The sequence below is a fragment of the Gopherus evgoodei genome, chromosome 12 (genome assembly GCF_007399415.2).
Source record: "Gopherus evgoodei ecotype Sinaloan lineage chromosome 12, rGopEvg1_v1.p, whole genome shotgun sequence".
NCBI classification, from domain to species: domain Eukaryota; kingdom Metazoa; phylum Chordata; order Testudines; family Testudinidae; genus Gopherus; species Gopherus evgoodei.
The window spans coordinates 33,180,655-33,202,134 of NC_044333.1; the positions used below are offsets into that span (position 1 = coordinate 33,180,655).

The window sequence follows — 21,480 nt, forward strand, 5'->3', positions numbered from 1 at the left end:
CGACTGTTCCACTTTATATCTAATTTTAGGAGGATACGGTAGCACTATGAACTCATCTAATGGCTGGCCTACAGTGAAAAGTTACATTGGAATAGCTACATTTCTCAGGGGTGTGGAAAAATCCACGCCTTGGGAGACATAGTTAAGCCAACCTAACCCCCAGTGTAGACACGGTAGATCAACGGAAGGATTCTTCTGTTGATATAGGTACTGCCTCTCAGAGAGGTGGATTATCTTTAGCAGTGTGGGTGAACCCTTCCTGTCACTGTAGTAAGTATTTACACTGGAGTACTACAGCTGCTTGTAGCATTTTAAGTGTAGACATAGCCTAAGATTAGGGATGCTGGAACAAGGGGGGGCCATGGCCCCTCCACTTTTTACCATCCATAACGGTGAGCAACAGGGGGAGGGAGAGAGGAGTGAGTGGGGGACAGGGTCTTGGGGGGGAGGAAGCCTTGGGGAAGGGGTGGCACGGGAGCAGGGCCTCAGGGGAAGAGGTGGTGCAAGGGCAGAACGTCAGGGGAAGGAGAAGTGCCAGGGGGGCCATGGGGAAGGAGTGGTCCCGCCCAGTTTTAGGGATATTCCACCGCACCTGCCTGAGATTCTTCTCCAAGGTGGGTATGGATCCCCATATTATTGAGTCTATTGTACCACCACCATTTCCCCCCCATATCCACATGCCCATCGTTGTAAGCCCTTCTCGCTCTCTTGTAAGGTTAAAAGATCTTTGGGGTTCTATATGGAGAAGAGTAAAAGAACTGAGAGTGTTTTATTTAACACTCATTCTGTGAGCAGTGTTGTCACCAAGGAACATCTTTAAATAGTGTGTGTTTGTTTGCCTCTCACTTTGCTATGACCTGGCTGGCCTGAAGTTGTTTTTGAGTTGGCATTTTCCTTATCTTTTTTGCGGCACTAATTTTTCCACTCATCTCATTTCTGTGATTGGGTAATTTACTTTGGAGGAATGATTTGAAAGATTTCAAGAGCAGCAGTGAAATCCTAAGTACATCTGCCATGTAAAGTATTACACGATCTCTGATGACCCCAAGTAGTCATGATCTCTTTATATCTGTAACACAACGGCTTACTGGTGGTTCACTACTCTGTGTCAACAACCCGTGTCAGGCCTGACATACTCACTACACCTAACACACCGTTGTCAAGATATGTACCCAGAAGGTTACATGCAGTATATCATTGGAAAACAAATAACTCACTCATCATTAATATTCTTGCATAATGTATGTGTGGGGTATGTATAGAATTATGTTTATGTTCTTACAATGTCTTTGACAAGCAATGCGTAAGACCAGTCTGCCCTACACAATGGAATGTGTATTTGCTTGGCTGACCAGCCTGGTCATCAGGCAGAGTTAGTGAAGGTGTATTTACATAAAAGGTAAACAAAGCCATCAACCTAGAGAGTGGGGGAAATAGTCACTTGGAGTCTGAACCTCAAAAGATAAGTAAGTGAATCAATTGATTGTATGCAATATTACTGGGTTATAAAAGTGTATCAAGTAAGGTCTTTCATGAAAGCTAATGATGCAGTGGCAATTAATATCATTGTAAAATGTATGTACTAACACTATATGAGGAATTAATACTCACTAATATTATGCTTTAAAGTCTGTGACCAAAGAAGGGGAGAAACAGGTTTTCTTCCAGACAGGTGGGAAGGCAGCTATCTACTGGTCTCCAATGAAATTAAAAGCAGCAAAGAGTCCTGTGGCACCTTATAGACTAACAGACGTATTGGAGCATGAGCTTTCGTGGGTGAATACCCACTTCGTCGGATGCATGTAGTGGCTCTGATTCTTGACAATGAAATTAAGCCAGGTGTGACCAAAAACAATAGAAGTCCTATTTACATATGAATCAGCAGGGGGATGGGAAGTCCCCAGGAAGGGAAGAACACCATGGGGTCATCCTGAGCCTGGGGACAAAAGAGTGAGTTTTGGAAGATATAAGATCAAGACAACTCCATTTTGGAATCCAGCACTGGACAGACATACAAGAGGCCATATCTCTTGCAAGCTGAAAAAAATGGTTTCTTCAACCAAAGGGGATTAAATCTCTGGGAACTGAATATAGGTAAGAAACCGGCTTATGCAAAGATCTTCCACCTTCCAAGACAAGGAAAACCAGCACCTTGTACTTCTGTGGAAGATCCTTACTGAGAGAAAATCAGACCTGTCTGGAAAGAAGAAAGACTGATAAGAAATATACCTTGAACCAAGGCTATAGCTTGTTGTCTTAGTCACTAAAAAGCTATTTTACTTTTATTTACTTGTAACCACTTTGTCTCTATCCCTTGTACTTGAACTCACCTAAAACCTCGTAGTTTTGTTTTACTTTTAATCTACACCAGCCCTGTGCCATGTTTGAACGGAACTTCTTATTAATTTCAGCTAAAATAAACAGTGCTTCTGTCTCTTTAAAAGAGCAACTCCTCTGAATGTTCCAGGAGAGGGTTGAACATTTCAGGGCAATTTAGGGAAATTCAGGATGAGGATGTTTTGGGATCACATAGCTGGTAGTTACCAAGGCTGGTAGAAACCAGACTGTGACTATGATGTAACAAGCAGGCTGCTGGATTCAGAGTTGCTGGACCAGGGATGCTCAACATAGTGTTGCCGGCACAGATAGTGCCCGAGGCCAAGCAACAGTGGGGGGGTCCGTCTCCCGGTGTGCCGCGCCAATAAACACACCAGGGTAGAGAAGCAAACAAAGTTTATTTGAGATCTCAAAGTGGTGCAAAGAGATGAACGCCTCAAATCATGCACACCTAACACAAGCAGTTTCCTCCTTTTATATCCCAGTTGCTTTCTGACAACTTTTTCTTGCTGACTAGCTAATCTCTCACTCCCCCCTCCCTTCCCATCCAACTGCAGTATCTTTTCTCACTCAATCTTTTGTCTTCCCCCTTCCTCCCTCCTCTCCGCTGCTGAGACCTGTATACTGTATCTTAAAACGGCCTTGAGCGTGCTTTAGCCTAGCTTCAATGTATTACAGCAGAGAACTGGCTGTTACAACCGAAAACTAACTTCTAACACTACATTTTTGCAGCTATTAGTACATTAGGTTACACAAAGTGTTTAACATGGAGGAACATTGATTGGTTCATTGAGGCCTGAGCAGGAGGGCTTCATTGGCACTCATGATCTTCCACCCTCCCGAGTTACCTAGGGTTATGCCTAGTGACACCAACAATAGTGTATGCTGTTTGGGAGTATCCAGACAGGGAGCTACAGCTTCCAAGTGTTTTAAGACACTCAGAGTTACAGGACAAGCAGTGACACAACCTTTCATTGGTCTGAACTGGCCTCCGAATTTGACTATCATACTGCATAAACAGCACCTCCAAACTCACATTGATCTCTGGCACCATGCTGGGACATTGCTAGAAAGAGAAGAATGCCATCTACAGAATCACCCCACCCTCTACTATTAAGGTTTTCCTTGAGGGTTTCCCATGCAAGTAGTTAACAGATCTAAGCCTGTTTAGTTTATCAAACCTGAGGCTCCAGAAGGTGATATGAATACATAGGGTTAGTTTATTGAACATTATTAATCTTACAAATAAAAATTGTGTAATTTAGTGGTTGTGAAATTAAAGTAATTAACATAAGCAAAAGCATGACACTAATCATTTTAATTTCTTATAGAATTACAGACAAGAAATGACCATTCCCATGATTAGGGATAAAAATCAGTAAAAATAAATGGTTAGAACAGAGTATATATAAGCTTTATGGAACTAAAATGTATGTTAATCACTGCCTGGGCCTCTATAATCTTTACTCCAACATTCACGTGCACAGATCAAAATACATAAGGACTTACAAACAGCCATACTGGGTCAGACCAAAGGTCCATCTAGTCCAGTATCCTGTCTTCTGACAGTGGCCAATGCCAGATGCTTCAGAGGGAATGAACGGATAATCCAAGTGATCCAAGGCCTGTCCCCCATTCCCAGCTTCAAGCAAACAGAAAAAGCAGGCAGGGGTTTGTGCTGTTTCCTTGAGACATTAATTAATGTCTCAATTGCACTGGTGGGAGGGGGCAAAGGCCAGCGCAAGAAGGCAGCATGAGGGACAAAAAAGGGAGACAATCTCAATATACTAGACTAGTGTATATGCCAATTGAATTCAAATATAACAGTTGCTGTTACTGTTTTACTTTCACATGAATACTGCCCAAAATGATCCTCCTTTTGTTCTGACTACAAGGCTACTTCAGTTCATTATGAAGCAAATTCAATGTCACATTTAACATCATTGGACATTCCTTTTTTGTTCCCCAATTATGACTCATCCAGCATAAAAAGATAGAAAAACTGGATATAACCATAGGAGGTAATTTAAAAACTCCCTTTTGAGTTGCTGACCGTTTTGGTTTAAGCCAATAGAAAAACTGTTCCCTGTCTTCTGCTGGGATGTTGTTGTTGGGGGTTTTCTTTTTAGATTCTGAATCCTTGTTGTACTGACATGTCTCATTATTAATGTCATCACCCACAGAGTCAGCCCCTAGACTTTCTAGAACTAGGGAGCGCTGGAGTTAATGATGATGTAAACAACCCTGCTTAGAAATGAAACTGAAGAGTTGTGTGTCAGGTTTTTTATTAACATTGCATGTTTATTCTGTTGTCTGATTGCTGTTTTTAATGTTTGTTTACTACAGTTTATAGAGTCTGGATTCGAAACATCTTTGTGAGTAGTCTGTTGGCTCCTTGAACCTCTTGTGAGAAAGAGCTACCAGCTGGGCTTCATTAAAATATAATTCGTTTGAATACCGTTTGCTAATCTAATTAACTTCATAAAGGATCAAACTGTTCATATTTTGTAATCAATCCTTGTTTACACTGGGATTTAGCTTTTATTACAAACACAAATCTCTAGCTGGACTGTAGCAGGTGTACGTTATTCAATAGACATATTGTAAACGCATTATAGCAGATTAGCAGGGTTTCCGCCTTTAAAATGTACACTGCGAGATCCAACTCCCAAGCCAGCTGTTTCTTATCAGTGCATTTTGCCTTTCAGAACTGCACTTTGCATCGTTCTTGGCGCTGCTATTTCTGTAACAGATCGTATAGGAAGAGTGCTGCAGCAGGGCACTGTAATGCTGCCACGGGGGAAACCCTGGCGCCTTTTTGGAGGGGGAGGGGGATCAGATCCTTTTGGAAAGACCCAGAATAAGAGCAGGAAGAAAAGGGTGGGTGGAAGAACCTTGAAAACCAGGGGGGGGAGGGATGATAGCGGGATAGAGGACAACGGAGACGGTGGGAGGGAAGAGATGACGGGGCGGAGAGCAAAGTAGAGATGAGAAAGGATGACACAGGGACAGGAGATGCGTAATTTTCTGCATGACTCCAGTGCGTCAGCAATGGCTAGGGAGCCGGAGCGCGTCACAGACGGTCTCTCTCCAAATCTTAATGGATACCGCAGTGCTACCGGTATAACGCAGGCACACGCAGCTGTCTGGCAACAGATCCCGGCAGCATCATACGCTAGGCTCCGGTAAAGAAGCAGCAGCAGGATCGGCTAGAGCTCCGAAATAATCGGGCATCATTGTTTCCTAGACCCCGACCAGACCCAGCAGCTGGAGCGAGGAGAGCACCCGCCTCCCCAGGAAGAATCATACAGGAGACTCTGAGATCGTCCCAGCAGCAGTCGGGCGCGCGGGTCAGTACCAGCCACTAGGCTCGAACAGAGCCCCCGCTGGCATCATGCTCTAGGCTGCCCGACACAACCAGCAGAGCGAGGGGGCCGCTGAGCTTCGCGGAACAGCCAGCAGCAGCCGCGGGAACGGAGAGCTCTGGGCATGCATTAGACTTGGGCTCAGCCCTAGCAGCAGCCGCGGGAACGGAGAGCTCTGGGCATGCATTAGACTTGGGCTCAGCCCTAGCAGCAGCCGCCTCGCTCATCCTAGTCGCCCTCTCGCCCCCCATGGATAAGGCGACCTCGCTACACACTTCAGTGCCCACGCCTCCCCCTCGGCTCTATCTGCCTCGGAACTTCAGCTGCAGCGCCTGCCTCTATGGCAGCCTGGCCGAGCACTGCAAGGGGGACTGCAGCCCGGAGCGCGAAGGGGCGCCGTCTCCCACGCCTGTGGTCCGAGAAGCGGCAGCCTCCGGGGAGAAGCCGCAGCCTTCCCGCGGCCGGGAGCCCTCGGTGCCTCCTGTGCCCCCCAGCCCCACGCTGCGCCGGCGAGCCAAGTCGCTGCCCACGCCCGGCGAGCGCAGCCTGCGGCCGGCCCTGCAGCAGAGCCCGTCCCGCAGGAAGACCGTGCGCTTCGCCGACTCGCTGGGCCTGGAGCTCATCTCCGTGCGCCACTTCTGCGAGGCCGACCTGCCCCAGGTGCCGCTGCCGCTGCCGGCCCGCGCCGCCGACCTGTTCAAGACCAGGAAGCCGCCGGCGCTGGGCGAGCTGGAGCCGGTGCTGTTCGGCCCGTCGCCGCTGCTGGAGCCTCTCTTCCCGCCGCAGCCCGGCGCCAGCCCCGGCTTCGCGGAGCGGGTGCGGCGGCACAAGGTGAAGCTGGAGTGGGTGCGGGCCGAGCCCGCCGGCCTGCGCGGCGCCGTGCGCGTCCTCAACCTGGCCTACGAGAAGGCCGTCTCCGTGCGCTACACCCTCAACCGCTGGGTCAGCTGCGCCGAGGTGGCGGCCGCCTACCTGTCGCCGGGCCCCGCCGACGGCCTGACCGACCGCTTCTCCTTCCGCCTGCCGGCGGCGGCCGCGGGGGGCACGCTGGAGTTCGCCGTGCGCTACCGGGTGGCCGGCACCGAGTACTGGGACAACAACGAGGGGCTCAACTACCGGCTGCGGGGCCGGCCGCGCGCGGCTCGGGCCGCCACCTCCCCGACGGAGGAACCCGACGGCGGCGCCTGGATCCACTTCATCTGAGTGGCCTGTCGCCGGACCGCTGAGCGTCGCCTGCTCGCTGCCGGGGAGAGCCGAGCTCTCTCCCGGATCTAGGCCACCCTCCCGCCGCAGCGCCCTTTCCGGGCTCGGCAGCCTTCAGCGGCTGCGGGGCGCACTTCTCACAGGCCGGGCGGCTGGGGGAGGAATTTCCCCTGGAGCATCGAGCGGGTTTTGTGTTAGACCCCAAGGGGCTGCCACCGGCGGACTTCGGCACATCCAGCCCGCGAAGAATTCCATGGCCAGGGACTGGGGAATAGGAGCAAGTACAGTTTGGCAGGTCCATCCAAATCTCTCTTTTTATTCCACTAAAACTTGTACTCGATATACTGGAAATATTACTAAGGAGCTTTTCTACGAGATCTTGGGGGATCTGAGATACTTTTCAATGTTATCTACAGTTATCCTCTTCTGCCTTGTCATTTATCCGCTCCACTGTAATCTTGCCACTCTTCTCACGGATATAGTTTACCCTGCAGTTAGTCAGTCTCTTAGTTTAAAAAATGCTTGTTTATATTTCACAAGAAAATATTTTTTGAATTCTGTTTACAAATAAATATAAATTATTTATATTTTGTATTTAACTTTATTTAGGGGAAAACATTTCAAACTTCTTTGCAAAAGCAAAGCGTAAGTGTGCAAGTCCTGTACTGTAATTTGTGAGTTCCACCATATCTTCCACCTCAAGTTTGCTACATTTTTGTTGTTATAATAGAAGTTGTTGTAAAGTATGGATTGGACAATTGCAGAATAATCTGTAGCGAACTCTGTATTTATATGGCGTCTAGCTGCTAGTCATCACTGGGAAGGTGGAGTGCAAGCAAGCCAGCTCCAGTGATTTGGAGGCCAAGTCCAACTCCCGTTAAAATTGATGGGACTTGGATCAGGCCCTAGAAGCACAGAGCTCAAATAAGATAATGAGCCTGATCCTGCCTCCCTAGCTCACTGAAGTAATCCGACTGAAGTAAGACCCCAATCCAGCAAATTCATAAACAGTTTGGACCCCTGCTCAGTGCCCCATTGATGTCAGTGTAGTGTTATGTGGGCATAGGAATCCACTCAGGTGTGTTACTTTGCCAGATTGGGACTTTACTTCAGTGAGCAAATACTACAGTATTGGGCCCAAACCAATGCTGAGTGGTGGAGCCCAGAAGATCCTTTGCATGGGTTTATTTCTCATGTTACAAAAATAATTCAATTTAGAATAAAGGTTTTCATTTTATAACTTTGTTTTACCTATTTAAAAATATTTAGAAGAGTGCTGAGAAAGCAAATTGCTGTTAAGTGTCAATTCCACTGTGTCCATGCAGTCCATTGCACTGTGATCTGTGCATTAAAACACGGTCAGTTAAGGATTAGATTTGCAAATACACAAATTGGATGTGCTTGCAATGTAAGTCCCAATTCAGTCTTTCAAGTCCATGTTTGCATACAGAATATGCATCCTTATATCAGGCACATGAAAATTGGCACATGTGAAAATCTAGGCTAGAAACTTCCATCCTTGGTGTAACCAGTTTAGTATTAAATAGTTTTTAATTGTGTATACGTTTTGACAAATGTTGGATACTGTAACTGGTTTTCAAAAACTTGTGTTCAACTGATATTTGTTTTTAAAATTACATAATATATTTTTTTGTAAATATTTATGTAAAAATCTTATGTGGCTCTCAGTGGGACTGCTCACATTAGTAAAGTTACTTGCATGCATATTTGCAGGATTGAGTTGTTAAATCCCCTGAAGCAAATGGGGATTTGCCTTGAAAAAAAATTGAGGATTGAGCCCATTCTCAGTACACGTTACAATATCCCATAATTATATTTCGCATCCCATCCCTATCCTTTTTAGTGCTTTTCAGTTTGAATTTAATCTTTTATGCTGACGTACCAGTGCAGGAGTTTTGCCTTTTTGAAAAAAGTTGTCCAATATAACTCCACTAACCCACTGATTCCATAAAGGCCCCTACATCTCCTTCATTATGACAGGACATATTTTCTTTTAAATTTAGACAAAGCAAAATTAAATATTAACAAAATGGTTATGTGAATTAGTAGTAGACATCCTTCAGTCTCGAGAGACCATGGGTCTGCATCCCTGAGAGAGAGAGAGAGAGAGAGAATTTCCTCAGTTGGTTTTATGGCAACCGTGGCTGTGACTGAAGAGACCCGAGAGAGAGAATCTCTGCCACATCTGTCACATTTAAAGGTAGTGTTTCTACCCTTTGGCTCTGCCTTGTGCGAGCTCTTTTCTTCTCTGCTAAGTTGGACTTCTTCCTCTTGTAACTCCAGAGGCCTTTACTGAGCTGTTGTTTCCAAAGGCTGTGCTCCTGAGTGAGATCTTTCCATTTGTCCACATCCATGTCCATGTCTCTGAGGTGTCACTTGCATACATCCTTGAAATGCAGTTTGGCCGTCCTTTGGGTCTTTTTCCAGATGCCAATTTGTCCTAGAGCAGTGATGGGCAGCCTGCAGCCTTTCAGGGTAATCCACTGGCAGACTGCAAGACAGTGTTTACATTGACCGTCCACAGGCACGGCTGCCCGCAGCTCCCAGTGGCCAGGGTTCACCATTCCTGGCCAATGAGAGCTGCAGGAAGTGGCGCGGGCTGCAGGAATGTGCTGGCCGTCGCTTCCAGCAGCTCCCATTGGCTGGGAACGGCAAACCACGGCCATTGGGAGCTGTGGGCAGCCGTGCCTGCAGATGATCAATGTAAACACTGTCTCGCAGCCCACCAGCGGTTTACCCTGATGGGCTGCAGGTTTTCCACCCCTGCCTTAGAGGATGTGAAATTACTTTAAAACATACGTTAATATCTGCCTTTCAATTTGCATTTAGTGTCTTATTAACTGTGAACAAGGCCAGTATATTCTTTCATTTTAAAATACATTTTACTGAGACGTTTAGTGAATATGAATTGTATTGGGGCCAAATTAGGGCACTGATTCTGCAAACACTTGTGTGTGTGTGAGTAGGAATGGGGCCACCACGCGCATTGCTCATATGAGTGGTATGACTGGCTTAGATGAGACTATTCATGTGAATGTGGGCTTCAGGATTGGGCCTAAGTGTTTTGGATCCTTTATGTATTGCATTAGGATGGAGTCTTGTGGACATTTGAATATGTTCTTTAGTAACACTTTTATGTCAGTAATAATAGTAAAATCTTCAAAGCCACTTGATCTAGCATGATGCTGAGCTCCCTCAACTTCTGTTGAATGTAGTGGGAGTTAAGAGCACTCAGCATCTCTCGGAGAGTGCTCCACATCTTGCAGGATGATTCCCAAGGTTTCTAGTTTATTGTTTGATTCAGATAAGGGTCCAAACGTTTGTTTTGATTACTTCAGATTCAGGAGATCTGTGGTATAAGCATTGTGCTGGAAATGTCATGAGAATAGGATTTCTCACCTGATTTCAGTTACATCTGCTTCTAGTCCCATGAAGAATAATAGCAAAACAGCATTTCACATGGTGGTATTGTTTGTTTATTCCAAACCAGTCTTCCAATCCCTTTAATTTTAATAAAGACCTAGTAATACACACATGTTATCGAAGTCCTATTGTGTATTTCACAATTTGGAATATTTAGGCCCCAATCCTGCAAGCATTTATGCATGTGCTTAACTCTATGCGCTGTGTGCAAAGCTAAGCATACATATGCTTGTAGAATCAAGGCCTTATATTGTTCACGATTAAATTATATAAGAAAGTATATTTTGATAAGGATATGCTAAATATTTTTCAGTTAACCAGTTTGCTAAGAGCCTTAGTATGAGAGGGAGGGAGAGAGTATTATCCATTTAAGAGCACTTTTTGAAAATTGAAGAAACACTTGGCAAATATCTCTTTATGTATGTGGTATGGCTTTCTGGCATATTTTTGCTTATACTTTTTGTAACAGATGCAGTTCTATATATGTTGTTCAGAATATTAATCAAATGAAAACACTGCTGTTTGGAAAAAAATTGACTAGTATCTACCCATATGAAACATTATGTATGCTATTATTTGTTTATGGAGATTGAAAAATTTACTGTAATACAGTTTTAAAATGGCTTTGGAAATATGAAAACTATGACAACCATTTTCAGCTCTGAAGGACTTTAATTATAGTGATTTTAAACAATTATCTTAAAGGGATTGCATCTGAGTGCTGTTTGATTATTTCAGTGTTTGTAGATGTTTAACTTAAAAATATCTATTCTCATAAACTGTATCTTAATTTTTTTTAAATTCAGAAAACCTATATTTGGTGCACATGCATCAAATATTTATTAGCAAGTTATAGTTTTACCTTGTTTAATAATCAACACACAGTAGTTCTGACTTGGACTGCTGTCCTAATGTAGGCGAAATTGCTGTTGCTTTCACCTGGTGTTTTGCTTGCAGAATTGGGGTATAAATGTGTAAGCTGTGTAATGCTGATCAGATATATTATTGATTTTGTCCTGTTATTTTTCAAATATAAATCTGGCAGGTGAACTTCTTACCTAGCCAGGAAAACTAGGTGTATGTTATTCAGCAGAAGTATTGTAAACATATTATAGCAGATAAGCAGGGTTTCCTCCTTTAAAATGTAAACTGTGAAATCCAACTCGCAAGCCAGCTGTTACTTATCAGTTCGTTTTGCATTTCCGAGCAGGGCAAAGCTAGAAGTGTTTTTGCAAAAACAGTCCCTAGACCCTGCAAACACTTATGAACATACTTAACTCTATGCACCTCAGTAACTTTGTTGACTTCAACACATGGCAGATTGACTTCAGTAGATATATGCATGTGTTTAAAGTTAAATATGTGTGTGTTTACATGATTGAATCCAAATTTGTAAGGATAGGCAGTAGTTTTCTAAAAGCTTATATTAAAATCTAGTTATTAACAATCACTTACACTGTGTGTTTTCCAAATTTTGGGAGACTGATATTGGGACCATTTCTGCTTTGACTGAAGAGTTTTACTATTGATTTGAGTGGTAGCAGGAGCAGGCTTACAATGCATTGTTGGGTATTTAAATCATCTCAGTGATATGCTAAAGTTACATTATTTTAATCATGCATTGAATTAGTTTAATTTTCATTAAAATAGTTTATTTTTAAGGAGGATTTGTTTAGACTTCCAATGACCTGATAGTGAGCATTTTTCCCAGCTACAACATTTATGTATGCTTACCATATGTTTATATGCTCAGCCTAATACCAGATCTGGGTTGCTACATAGCACTGTGATACGTAGGAAATGAAAAAATGTAGCTACAGAATGGCAGTCAATGTAATATTTGTAAATATGACAGCTTTGAAAAAAAAAATAGGCCTGAATTTGCTCCCTTTGAAGTCAATGACAAAACTTCCACTGACTTTAATGGGAGCAGCATCAGGCCTACTTTTTAAAACCAAATGTGTACAGTCTCACAAAATAAAGATAATACTATACTGCCAAGGTAAAGCATTAAAAGTATTTTTTAAGAATATATGAATGTTTTGCAGATGGTATTTTCTAGAAAAGTTGTCAGCTGTGAGTTGTGTCAATCTATCACGGCATCCTTTCCAACTGATATTAGAATGACCTTGCCAAGGCAATAACATTTAATGACACATTTTACTTTTAAGTAAAATTATTCATTATTTTTGTCTGTCATAGATGTAAAAATGTATTTGTTGTATACAGTGCAAGAATTTCTGAAATGTGCCATGTTATGTATTGTGCAATATAATGGTACTTTGTACTGTAAGTCAAATTGTACTGTATGTGTGATGCACATTGATGTCTGCTGCTTCACATTTAACTCGGTGGATTTGTTACATGTGATTCTAATGCCTTTTATGCCTATATTTTCCAGTTCTTTCAGTCATTATTAGAAATCCTTAACAGAATGCCAGGAAATGTGACACTCAGGTAACTATAAACTAAACCTCAATTAGCTAATGATAATAATGCCCATAAGTATTTAAAATCAATGACTGAAACATTGGCCCAGTCAATTTCAATGTAATTATTTAAGATAAGCTAATTTTTACCTGCAAATAGTCATAATGGACAGATCATAAGTGGTTTTTTGAGTATGTATATCTGTTCCTCTACATGTTGTTAAACAAAAGAATAAACACACAATTGATTTTGTGTATTTGGAAAATTGAATCACTTGAATGAACAGATGTTTGTTCATGCATAACCTTGGTCTTTTTATCAAATGCTTGAAGCATGTTTTGATCAAGCCTAGAGCCAAAAATCTGTTAAATTTATATAATTCTAAATGTAAATTAATTTATTGTAGCATTCATAATTTGTTTTATAATATATGTTCAAACATAAAATGAATTTTTAGGTGCCTTTCAAGAATGACTAATAAGAAATCTAATGTGTTCCTTAATTAGTTTTCTTATTTTTTGAACAGTCTATTCATGGCTTTCCCATTAAAATGCATTTTATAACAAAAACCTAAGAATTCATACCAGTCCGCTGACATTTTTTCTACTGTGCCAGCAGTGTGCAGCAGCCAGAAGGATTAGGTACTGTTTTCCTATATTGTGATGAGAGGTGCTCTAATGAGAAATGTCTTCCTGGTAACCGTATAAAACCATGTCATTGTCTAGAAAGGAATACTGTGACCATAATTTGTTATAAAATATATTTATTCAACATGTGCACCTTTTTATAAAGATATAATTCTAAATGTATATTCTAGGTGGAATCAGAAATTCTAGTTTTTTTACAAGGCTGATGTGTAGTGTTTACCCCTCCTTTAAATGTGTGTTTCAGTTGCATGGTGCATAATACATATCATGATATTTATGGATGGATTTCATTTCTTTGCACAGTCTCTACCACAAGATTCAAGTGCTCACTATAAGAAACATGTCTCTGAACAAAATTTCTTCTACCTTTAAATTAATGTGCATGGTTTTTTAGCAGCATTAATTTAGCAATTTTACCAACGTTAATGACTAGGTATACTGTCCACAACTTATTTGTGCAATCTCTGATATATGAAAGGCTCACCAGTTAACATTAATTACATAATTGAAATGAAAACTTGTTAGGTCTGAAGTTGTTCTAAGGCCTTACAAACATTTTCACTATAAAGTTAGGGAGTGGAAATAGTTAAATTTGCGGTAAAACTCAAGAACACACAATGTGTATTGTCTTAGAATACTTAACAATAGCATGCAGAATAAAAAATGTTCTTGAAATAATACATACACTAGCAATTCCAAAGAACATAGTCAAGGAAATCATCATTAAATGTGAATTGTACTACTTAAAATATATGGGCTTTGCTCTAGTAAAATGCAGGCAAAAAGCCTCCATATCCAGTGTAAGCATATTTATACTAGGGATTTTTTTCTATGCAATATAGTGGTACACCTATTTTTTTAGAGATTAACTTGAAATGTTAGTTAATGTTCCTGCATTGGTCTATAGTATCTATAATACCATATGAAAGGACTTGGTAAGAAAAACATATTCTTAAATAATGTTTGCATTGTGGGCCTTATCCTGCTCCTGCTGCAATCAGTGGTAGAACTTTAGGTGACTTCAGTGGGGCAGGATCAGGCTCTTTATAGTTGATACTAACAAAATAGCATTTCAGAAGGTTTGGTAAATAAATCCTTTCTGCAATGCTATTCAAATAAGCTGCTTTGTTTGAGCCCCCAAAATATGGTATTACTATTATTTATTAATATTGTAGTATTTATTATTTTATACCTTAAAAATACACTGAGTAGTGTTCAGGCCTTGATCCACCAAGTTCTTAAACTGGTGCTTCAAGTTAAACATAAGTAGTACAACTGAGGTCAATGGACTACTCACCTGCTGAAAGTTTAAGCATGTGATTAAGTGCTTTGCTGATGTGGATCTTAAAAAATCACAGCAATCAGATCCATGTGAGCAGTGCCCTTGGGTGAAATCCATTTAGTTAAGTAGATCCAGGACTTCACCCCTTGATAATCCAAGGAGCTCTACTCATATGGAAAGGCCTTCCTGCATGGATCCAATTGCAGGATTAAGGCCTATATTATAAGGTGTCTTCCACTCTTAAAATGGTTTGAACTAAACAAACTTTGCTTTTACAGTGTTAAATAAATTGTTTCTCTCACTAATCACAAATGAAGACACTAGCTGTTCAAGACTACATTCTTTCAGCAACATATGCAATTTGTTGTAATAACTTTTTTTATATATTTTGATTCACTTTGACATTATTTTAAAAAAGTTGTCTTTTCTGAACATGGACTAGTAAATTGGCTTTGATATTAGTGTTTTCTGTAATGTTTGCACTTCAAAAGTTAATCTTGGTTCGCTGTTTCTAATTTTTAAAAAAATTATTTCATGTCAGTAATATAAAAAGTTGATTCTGGGTTTTTAATGCCTTTGCTCTTTTTGAAACCTGTGAATAGAAATGTGATTTATCTTGCCTTACAACATTACATATCTTGTCTACTTAAATCATACCTAGTCACTGGTTGCGTCACTATGATGGAAAAGGTATATTTATAAACATGTAACTATTAGTTGTCATTAAAGATGTGTGGTACAAACTGTGAGTGTGATAATTATATAAACCTATTTGTTGAACTGATGAGCTAAGAAGTTCTATTAGTTGCAGGTTGTAAAAAAATTAATAGCCAAAGGTTGTGCTCTTATACGTCCATACAACTGTTTGAAGGCAATGGGCAATATACCTGCACCTGTGAGGGCAGACTTATCCCTTTGGGCTAGATTTTCAAAAGTTCCCAGAACCTACTATTGGTGCCAGACGTCCAAAGCACTTGTCATCCAGCAGCTTTCATTAAGGATGTTCTCGATAGGAGCTGTAGCCTGCTGAGCTCTCTTGAAAATCTGGCCTTTTCTGCTACTGTAAGTAATGTTAAGTATTACCAGCTGCAAGGAGCCCTCATGCCAGGTTCTAAGCTGGTAAAAAAATGATGATGTACTTACTTTCATACTCTTGTATCACAGCACATCTTACAGACACATTCTGTAGAGCATTTTCTTGCTCCATAGGTCAGATGCTCACCTGAACTCAGTGAGCTTTAGGTACAGATTGGGGGAAAGGTAGCAAGGGGGCTTTTTGTGTCTTTTTTCAATCCTGAGGATTGGTTTTGCATGAGTACAGCCCCCAACATAAATTTGGAGCAACCTCATGGCTGCTTTCAGCTTCTCCAGCTGCAAAGGCATGTTCCAGCTCAGGGGCATGCAGAGATGTGCCAGAAGCAGCTGGTCACTTCCGGGAGTGGCATGCGGCCACAGCAGGCATGCAGCCTGCCTAAGTGCCCCGCTGCACCACGGGACTTCTAGCAGCCTGGACTCAGAGATCGCGTGGGGTCAGAGGAGGCTGGATAGAAATGTTAGTCATGGCAGGCTGGACAGAAATGTTAAATGGGCCGTATTTTGCCCACCCCTGTTCTAGGTGCTAGAAAGTGAAGGAACACTTTTTTGTTTTGAGGGTTGGAAGGGGTAAGGATTGAAGGTGTGAGCTTTGTTTGACTTTAGAAATATCAGTAATATTTGGTATAATTTACCCAGGCTGCTGGAGGACCACTTGGTGGATATACTGAGCTTGTGCACTTCAGCTGTGAAGAGGCAAGGGTGCTGAAACTTTAACCAACACATCCTTTTCCCCCCAAGTATTGATTTTGCATTTTTCTCTCAATTGCTCAGCTCTCAATTTTGCCTCATATAATGTCACAATTTCACTAGTCTCAGTCTTCTGTGGCAGCCAAGACTTGAATTTCTAACCAAAAAAAAACAGATAAAAACCTTTCAGGCTTTTTGTATACGTGGAAAAAACAATGATAAAAGGAGTGGGGATGTGAGATGCCTAATTTGTCTTTCTTTTTCATTTGTAACTTTAAAAGAATGGTAGCTGCTGGATGCAGAAGCAGCAGCAGTTTGGCTTATTTTTGGTGTGATAACAATAATAACAAAAGTTCCATGACTGATCTGTAGCATTGGGTATATCATTTTACAAGAGAGTACACTTAATTGTCTTCACTTTTTCATTCTCTCTTCACTGTCGTTTTGGAAAGGCCGAAAACAAACTATTGCCACTAATTTCATCTCTCCCCAAGTGTGTGTGCGTGCATGTATTTTGTGGTTAATCATTCGTCTAATAAGAACATAAGAATGGTCATACTGGGTCAGACCAATGGTCCATCTAGCCCTATATTCTGTCTTCCAACAGTGGCCAAGGCCAGATGCATCAGAGGGAATAAACTGAACAGGGCAATTATCAGGTGATCCATCCTCTGTCATCCAGTTCCAGCATTTGGCAGTCAGGGGCTTAGGGACACCCACAGCATGATTGCTAATAATCATTGATGGACCTATCCTCCACGAACATATCAATTTATTTTTTTGAAACCTAATATCCTTTTGGTTTTCACAACATCCCCTGGCAATGATTTCCAGAGTTTGACTGCGTGTTGTGTGAAGTACTTTATTTTGTTTATTTTAAACCTGCCTTTTAATTTCATCAGGTAACCACAGATTCCTGTGTTATGTGAACGGGTAAATAATGCTTTCTTATTCACTTTCTCCACACCATTCATGATTTTATAGACTCCTATCATATGCCCCCTTAGTCATCTCTTTTCCAAGATGAAGAGTCTGTCTCTTTATTCTCTCCTCATATGGAAGCTGTTCCACACACCTAATCATTTTTGTTTCTCTTCTCTTCTTTGTTTTCCATTTCTAATATATCTTTTTTGAGATGGGGAGACAAGAACTGCATGCAGTATTCAAGGTATGGGTGTACCATGGATTTATATAGTGGCATTATGTTATACTCTCTTACTATTTATTCTTTTCCTAATGTTCCTGACAGTGTTCACTATTTTGACTGCTGTTGCACATTGAGTAAATATTTTCAGAGAGCTATCCACCATGACTTGAAGATCTGTTTCTTGAAAGGTAACAATTTACCATCATTTTGTATGTATAGTTTGGATTATATTTTCCAATGTGCATTACTTTGCATTTATCAACATTGAATTTCATCAGCTATTTTGTTGCCCAGGAACCCAGTTTTATGAGATCCCTTTGTAACTCTTTATAGTCTGCTTTGGACTTAACTATCTAGAATAATTTTGTATAGTGTCCAGACTTTCCTACCTCACTGTTTATCCCTTTTTCCAGATCATTTATGAATATGTTGAGCAGCACTGGTCACAGTACAGGTCCTTGCAGGACTCTCTCCATTCTGAAAACTGACTATTTATGCCTACCTTTTGTTTCCTGTCTGTTAACCAGTTACTGATCCATGACAGGACCTTCCCTCTTATCCCATAACTACTTACTTTCCTTAAGACCCTTTGGTGAGGGACCTTGTCAAAGGCTTTCTCAAAGTCCAAGTACAGTATGTCCACTGCTGCAGTCTTTTTTCCAAATGATTGTTGGCCCCTCTCAAAGAATTCTAATAGATTGGTGTGGCATGATTTCCCTTTACAAAAGCCATGTTGACTTTTCCCCAACAAATTGTCTTCATTTATATCTCTGTTAATTCTATTCTTTACTATAATTTCAGTTTTCCTAGTACTGAAGTTAGGCTCATTGGGCTGTAATTGCCAGGATCGCCTCTGGATCATTTTTTAAAAAATGGTATCACATTCGGTATCCTCCTAGATTTTGTGTCTTTTACTAGTTGCTCTTCAAATTCTTTTTTGGCCTGCATAATTCTATGTTAACACTTGACTTGCCAGAGTTCGTGTGCCTTTCTATTTTCCTCGTTAGGGTTTGACTTCCAATTTTTAAAGGATGTCTTTTTGCTTCTAATTGCCTCTTTTACTTGTTTTTTAGGTCATGATGGCATTTTTCATCCTTTTACTATTTTTTTTTAAATTGGAATATACATTTAATTTGAGCCTCTATTAAAAGTTTCCATGCAGCTTGAGGCATTTCAGTGTTGTGACTGTTCCTTAATTTCTTTTTAACTAACTCCCTCATTTGTGTAGTTCCCGTTTTTGAAGTTAAATGCTACTGTGGTGGGCTTCTTTGGTATTCCCCTCCCCCCATTAGGATGTTAAATTTAATTACTGTATGGTTGCTTTTACCAAGTGGTTCAGCTATATTCATCTCTTGGATCAGATCCTGTGCTCCACTTAGGATTAAATCAAGAATTGCCTCTCCCCTTCTGAATTCCAGGACTAGCCACTCCAAGAAGCAGTCATTAATGCTGTCCAGAAAATTTATCTCTGCATTCTATCCTGAGGTGACATGTACCCAGTCAATGGGATAATTGAAATCCCCCCCACTTATTGAGTTTTTTCTATTTTTATAGCCTCTCTCCTCTCCCTAAGCATTTTACAATCACCATTACTATCCTGGTCAGGTGGTGGGTATATATTCCTACTGCTGTACTCTTACTATTCAAGCATGGAATGTCTATCTATAGAGATTCTATGGTACAGTTTGATTCATTGACTATATTTGATGTATGGTGCCACACCCCCACCGACCCAGCCTACTCTTTCATTCCTATATATTTACTACCCTGGTATTGCCACGTCCAACTGATTATCATCATTCCACCAAGTTTCTGTGATGCCTATTACATCAATATGTTCATTTAATACCAGTCCCTCAAGTTTGCCCATCTTAGTTTAGCATTTGTATACAAGCACTTATAAAACTTGTCAATATTTAGTTGTCTGCCTTTGTGATCTGATTGAATGAGACTCTTTCATTTGACTGTTTCTCTTCAGTTCCTACCTCTACTTTATCAGCTTCTATCCTCTCCTCTTTACTAGGATATAGAGACTTCCAGTTACTAGATCCTCCTCTAAAGGGAAGTCTCTGTCTGAACCATGTGCACTTCCACACCTATCAGCTTTCCCCCAGCCCTTAGTATAAAAACTCCTATCACCTTTTTAATTTTATATGCCAGGAGTCTGGTTCCAGTTTAGTTTAGATGGAAACCGGCCTTCCTGTATAGGCTCCTCCTTTCCTCAGTTCCTAATAATCCTAAAACCCACCTCCCAACACAATCATTTCATCTACTTTGTTAAAAGTAACAGAAAACTGTTAGCATAAATTATAAATTCTTAAATCCAGTGATCTTCCATGAAGTTTCATAATATACCACTGTTTAAATATTAGGGTAGAAGATCTCTCTTACAAAGAATAGAATTTCCCCATCTTACCTCTCTGCTTTAAAGGATAAAGCTTCTAATACTAGTGAAGCAAAAAATTCAAAAGAAATTTGTCTAGCATCCAGCTCTATACAATGCTTAAATAAAACATGAATTACTAAGGCATGAAGCACAGGCGGTTCTGTTTTATTTTGTCAGTATTTTTTTCAGATTGAAAATGTAAAATTATTATTATAAACCTCAAAATAACATCCAGTAAAAAGTTGATGAGGTTTCAGTGTTAGAGATCTGGCTGAGAACCTTAATGGATTTATTATCATTTTGTCCTGTGTCATCTCAAAGGGATGGGAGAGTGAAAGAAGTACTCAACCTCAAGGATAATAAAAACAAATAGAATTTGAAATATTTTATTTGACTTTCTTATCCCTGAAAAATATCAATGCAGAAGTCGCTATTAGCCAAAATTACCAATAGGGTGAAACAAAGTTCCTTCTTGCTAAAATAACTTAGAATATGGAAAGCACTCAGATATCATGGTAATGTGCACAGTATAGATTAGGGAGAAAATTCCATTGGTCACAGGATAATAAGATGAATCTAAATTGTACTTTAGTTACAGGAAGGAAAAAGAAGTTGCCTACAACATGTCTCATGCAAAATTTCCCATTGTCACTGGTCATATAATATGATCATCAGTGAAAATTGCTTATTTTAGGGAAATTACAGTATATCACAAATATTAGTGAAAACGATTCTGGCTCAAAAGTAATTTCTCTTCTACTTTTTAAATAATTCTAAAGCAGATTCTTAAAACAAGCAGAATATTTGAATTCCCAATATTTGGATTACAATGATAGCGTTTAAATGATAAAGTTTCAGAGTTTGTAATTCTACAGGTGTGGTTTTTTTTTTGTTTTGTTTTTTAAATGAAGAGTATCCTGCATTCTGGGGGTAAATCCAATTTTTGAAATCCTGACTTAGGCAGGTAATTCCAATAAAGTCAGTACGATTATGCTAGTGATAAGGACTATCTACAAGTGTTTATAGGATGGAACCTCTGGATATTTTAGTTTGCCCAGGAAACTAAATTGTCAGATTCTTTCCTCTTGCTTTAAGGCTTCTATCAGTTACATGCTACTGCTGTGAATTAAGAACCCACAGGCTCTGTCCTCTCTTAAATAATGGATCGGCATTCTGGTTTCTTTCCCATTAACCTGTTTGCTGTTCCATAAAACTCTGTAGTTGTATATCCAGGCAAGTTACAATTGCTCAAATTTTTAATGTCTGGTTGACTTAGGTAACATTCCAGTAGACATGGTTTGCTGTATTTTGAAGAATAAGTCTTTTCTACATGGTTCTAAAAGAAGTGCAAAGAATTACTGAGTTCTGTATGGAAAAGATTTTTCCAACACTAGGTACAAATTAGATTGTTGTCTTCTAGATAAAATCGGCACAATTTCAAACACACACACACGTTA

General features: G+C 40.6%; 1 protein-coding gene across 1 annotated transcript; it reads left to right on the forward strand.

The window, feature by feature from the left end:
* The first annotated feature begins 3,290 nt into the window (after nt 1-3,290).
* Nucleotides 3,291-8,431, forward strand: PPP1R3E (protein phosphatase 1 regulatory subunit 3E). The gene has a single exon (XM_030582166.1). The coding sequence runs from the start codon at nt 5,952-5,954 to the stop codon at nt 6,903-6,905; it is 954 nt and encodes a 317-aa protein (XP_030438026.1). The 5' UTR covers nt 3,291-5,951; the 3' UTR covers nt 6,906-8,431.
* Nucleotides 8,432-21,480: the final 13,049 nt, after the last annotated feature.

Coding starts and splice junctions, on each gene's coding strand:
- PPP1R3E (XM_030582166.1), top strand. CDS start 5,952: ATGGATAAGGCGACCTCGCTACACACTTCAGTGCCCACGCCTCCCCCT.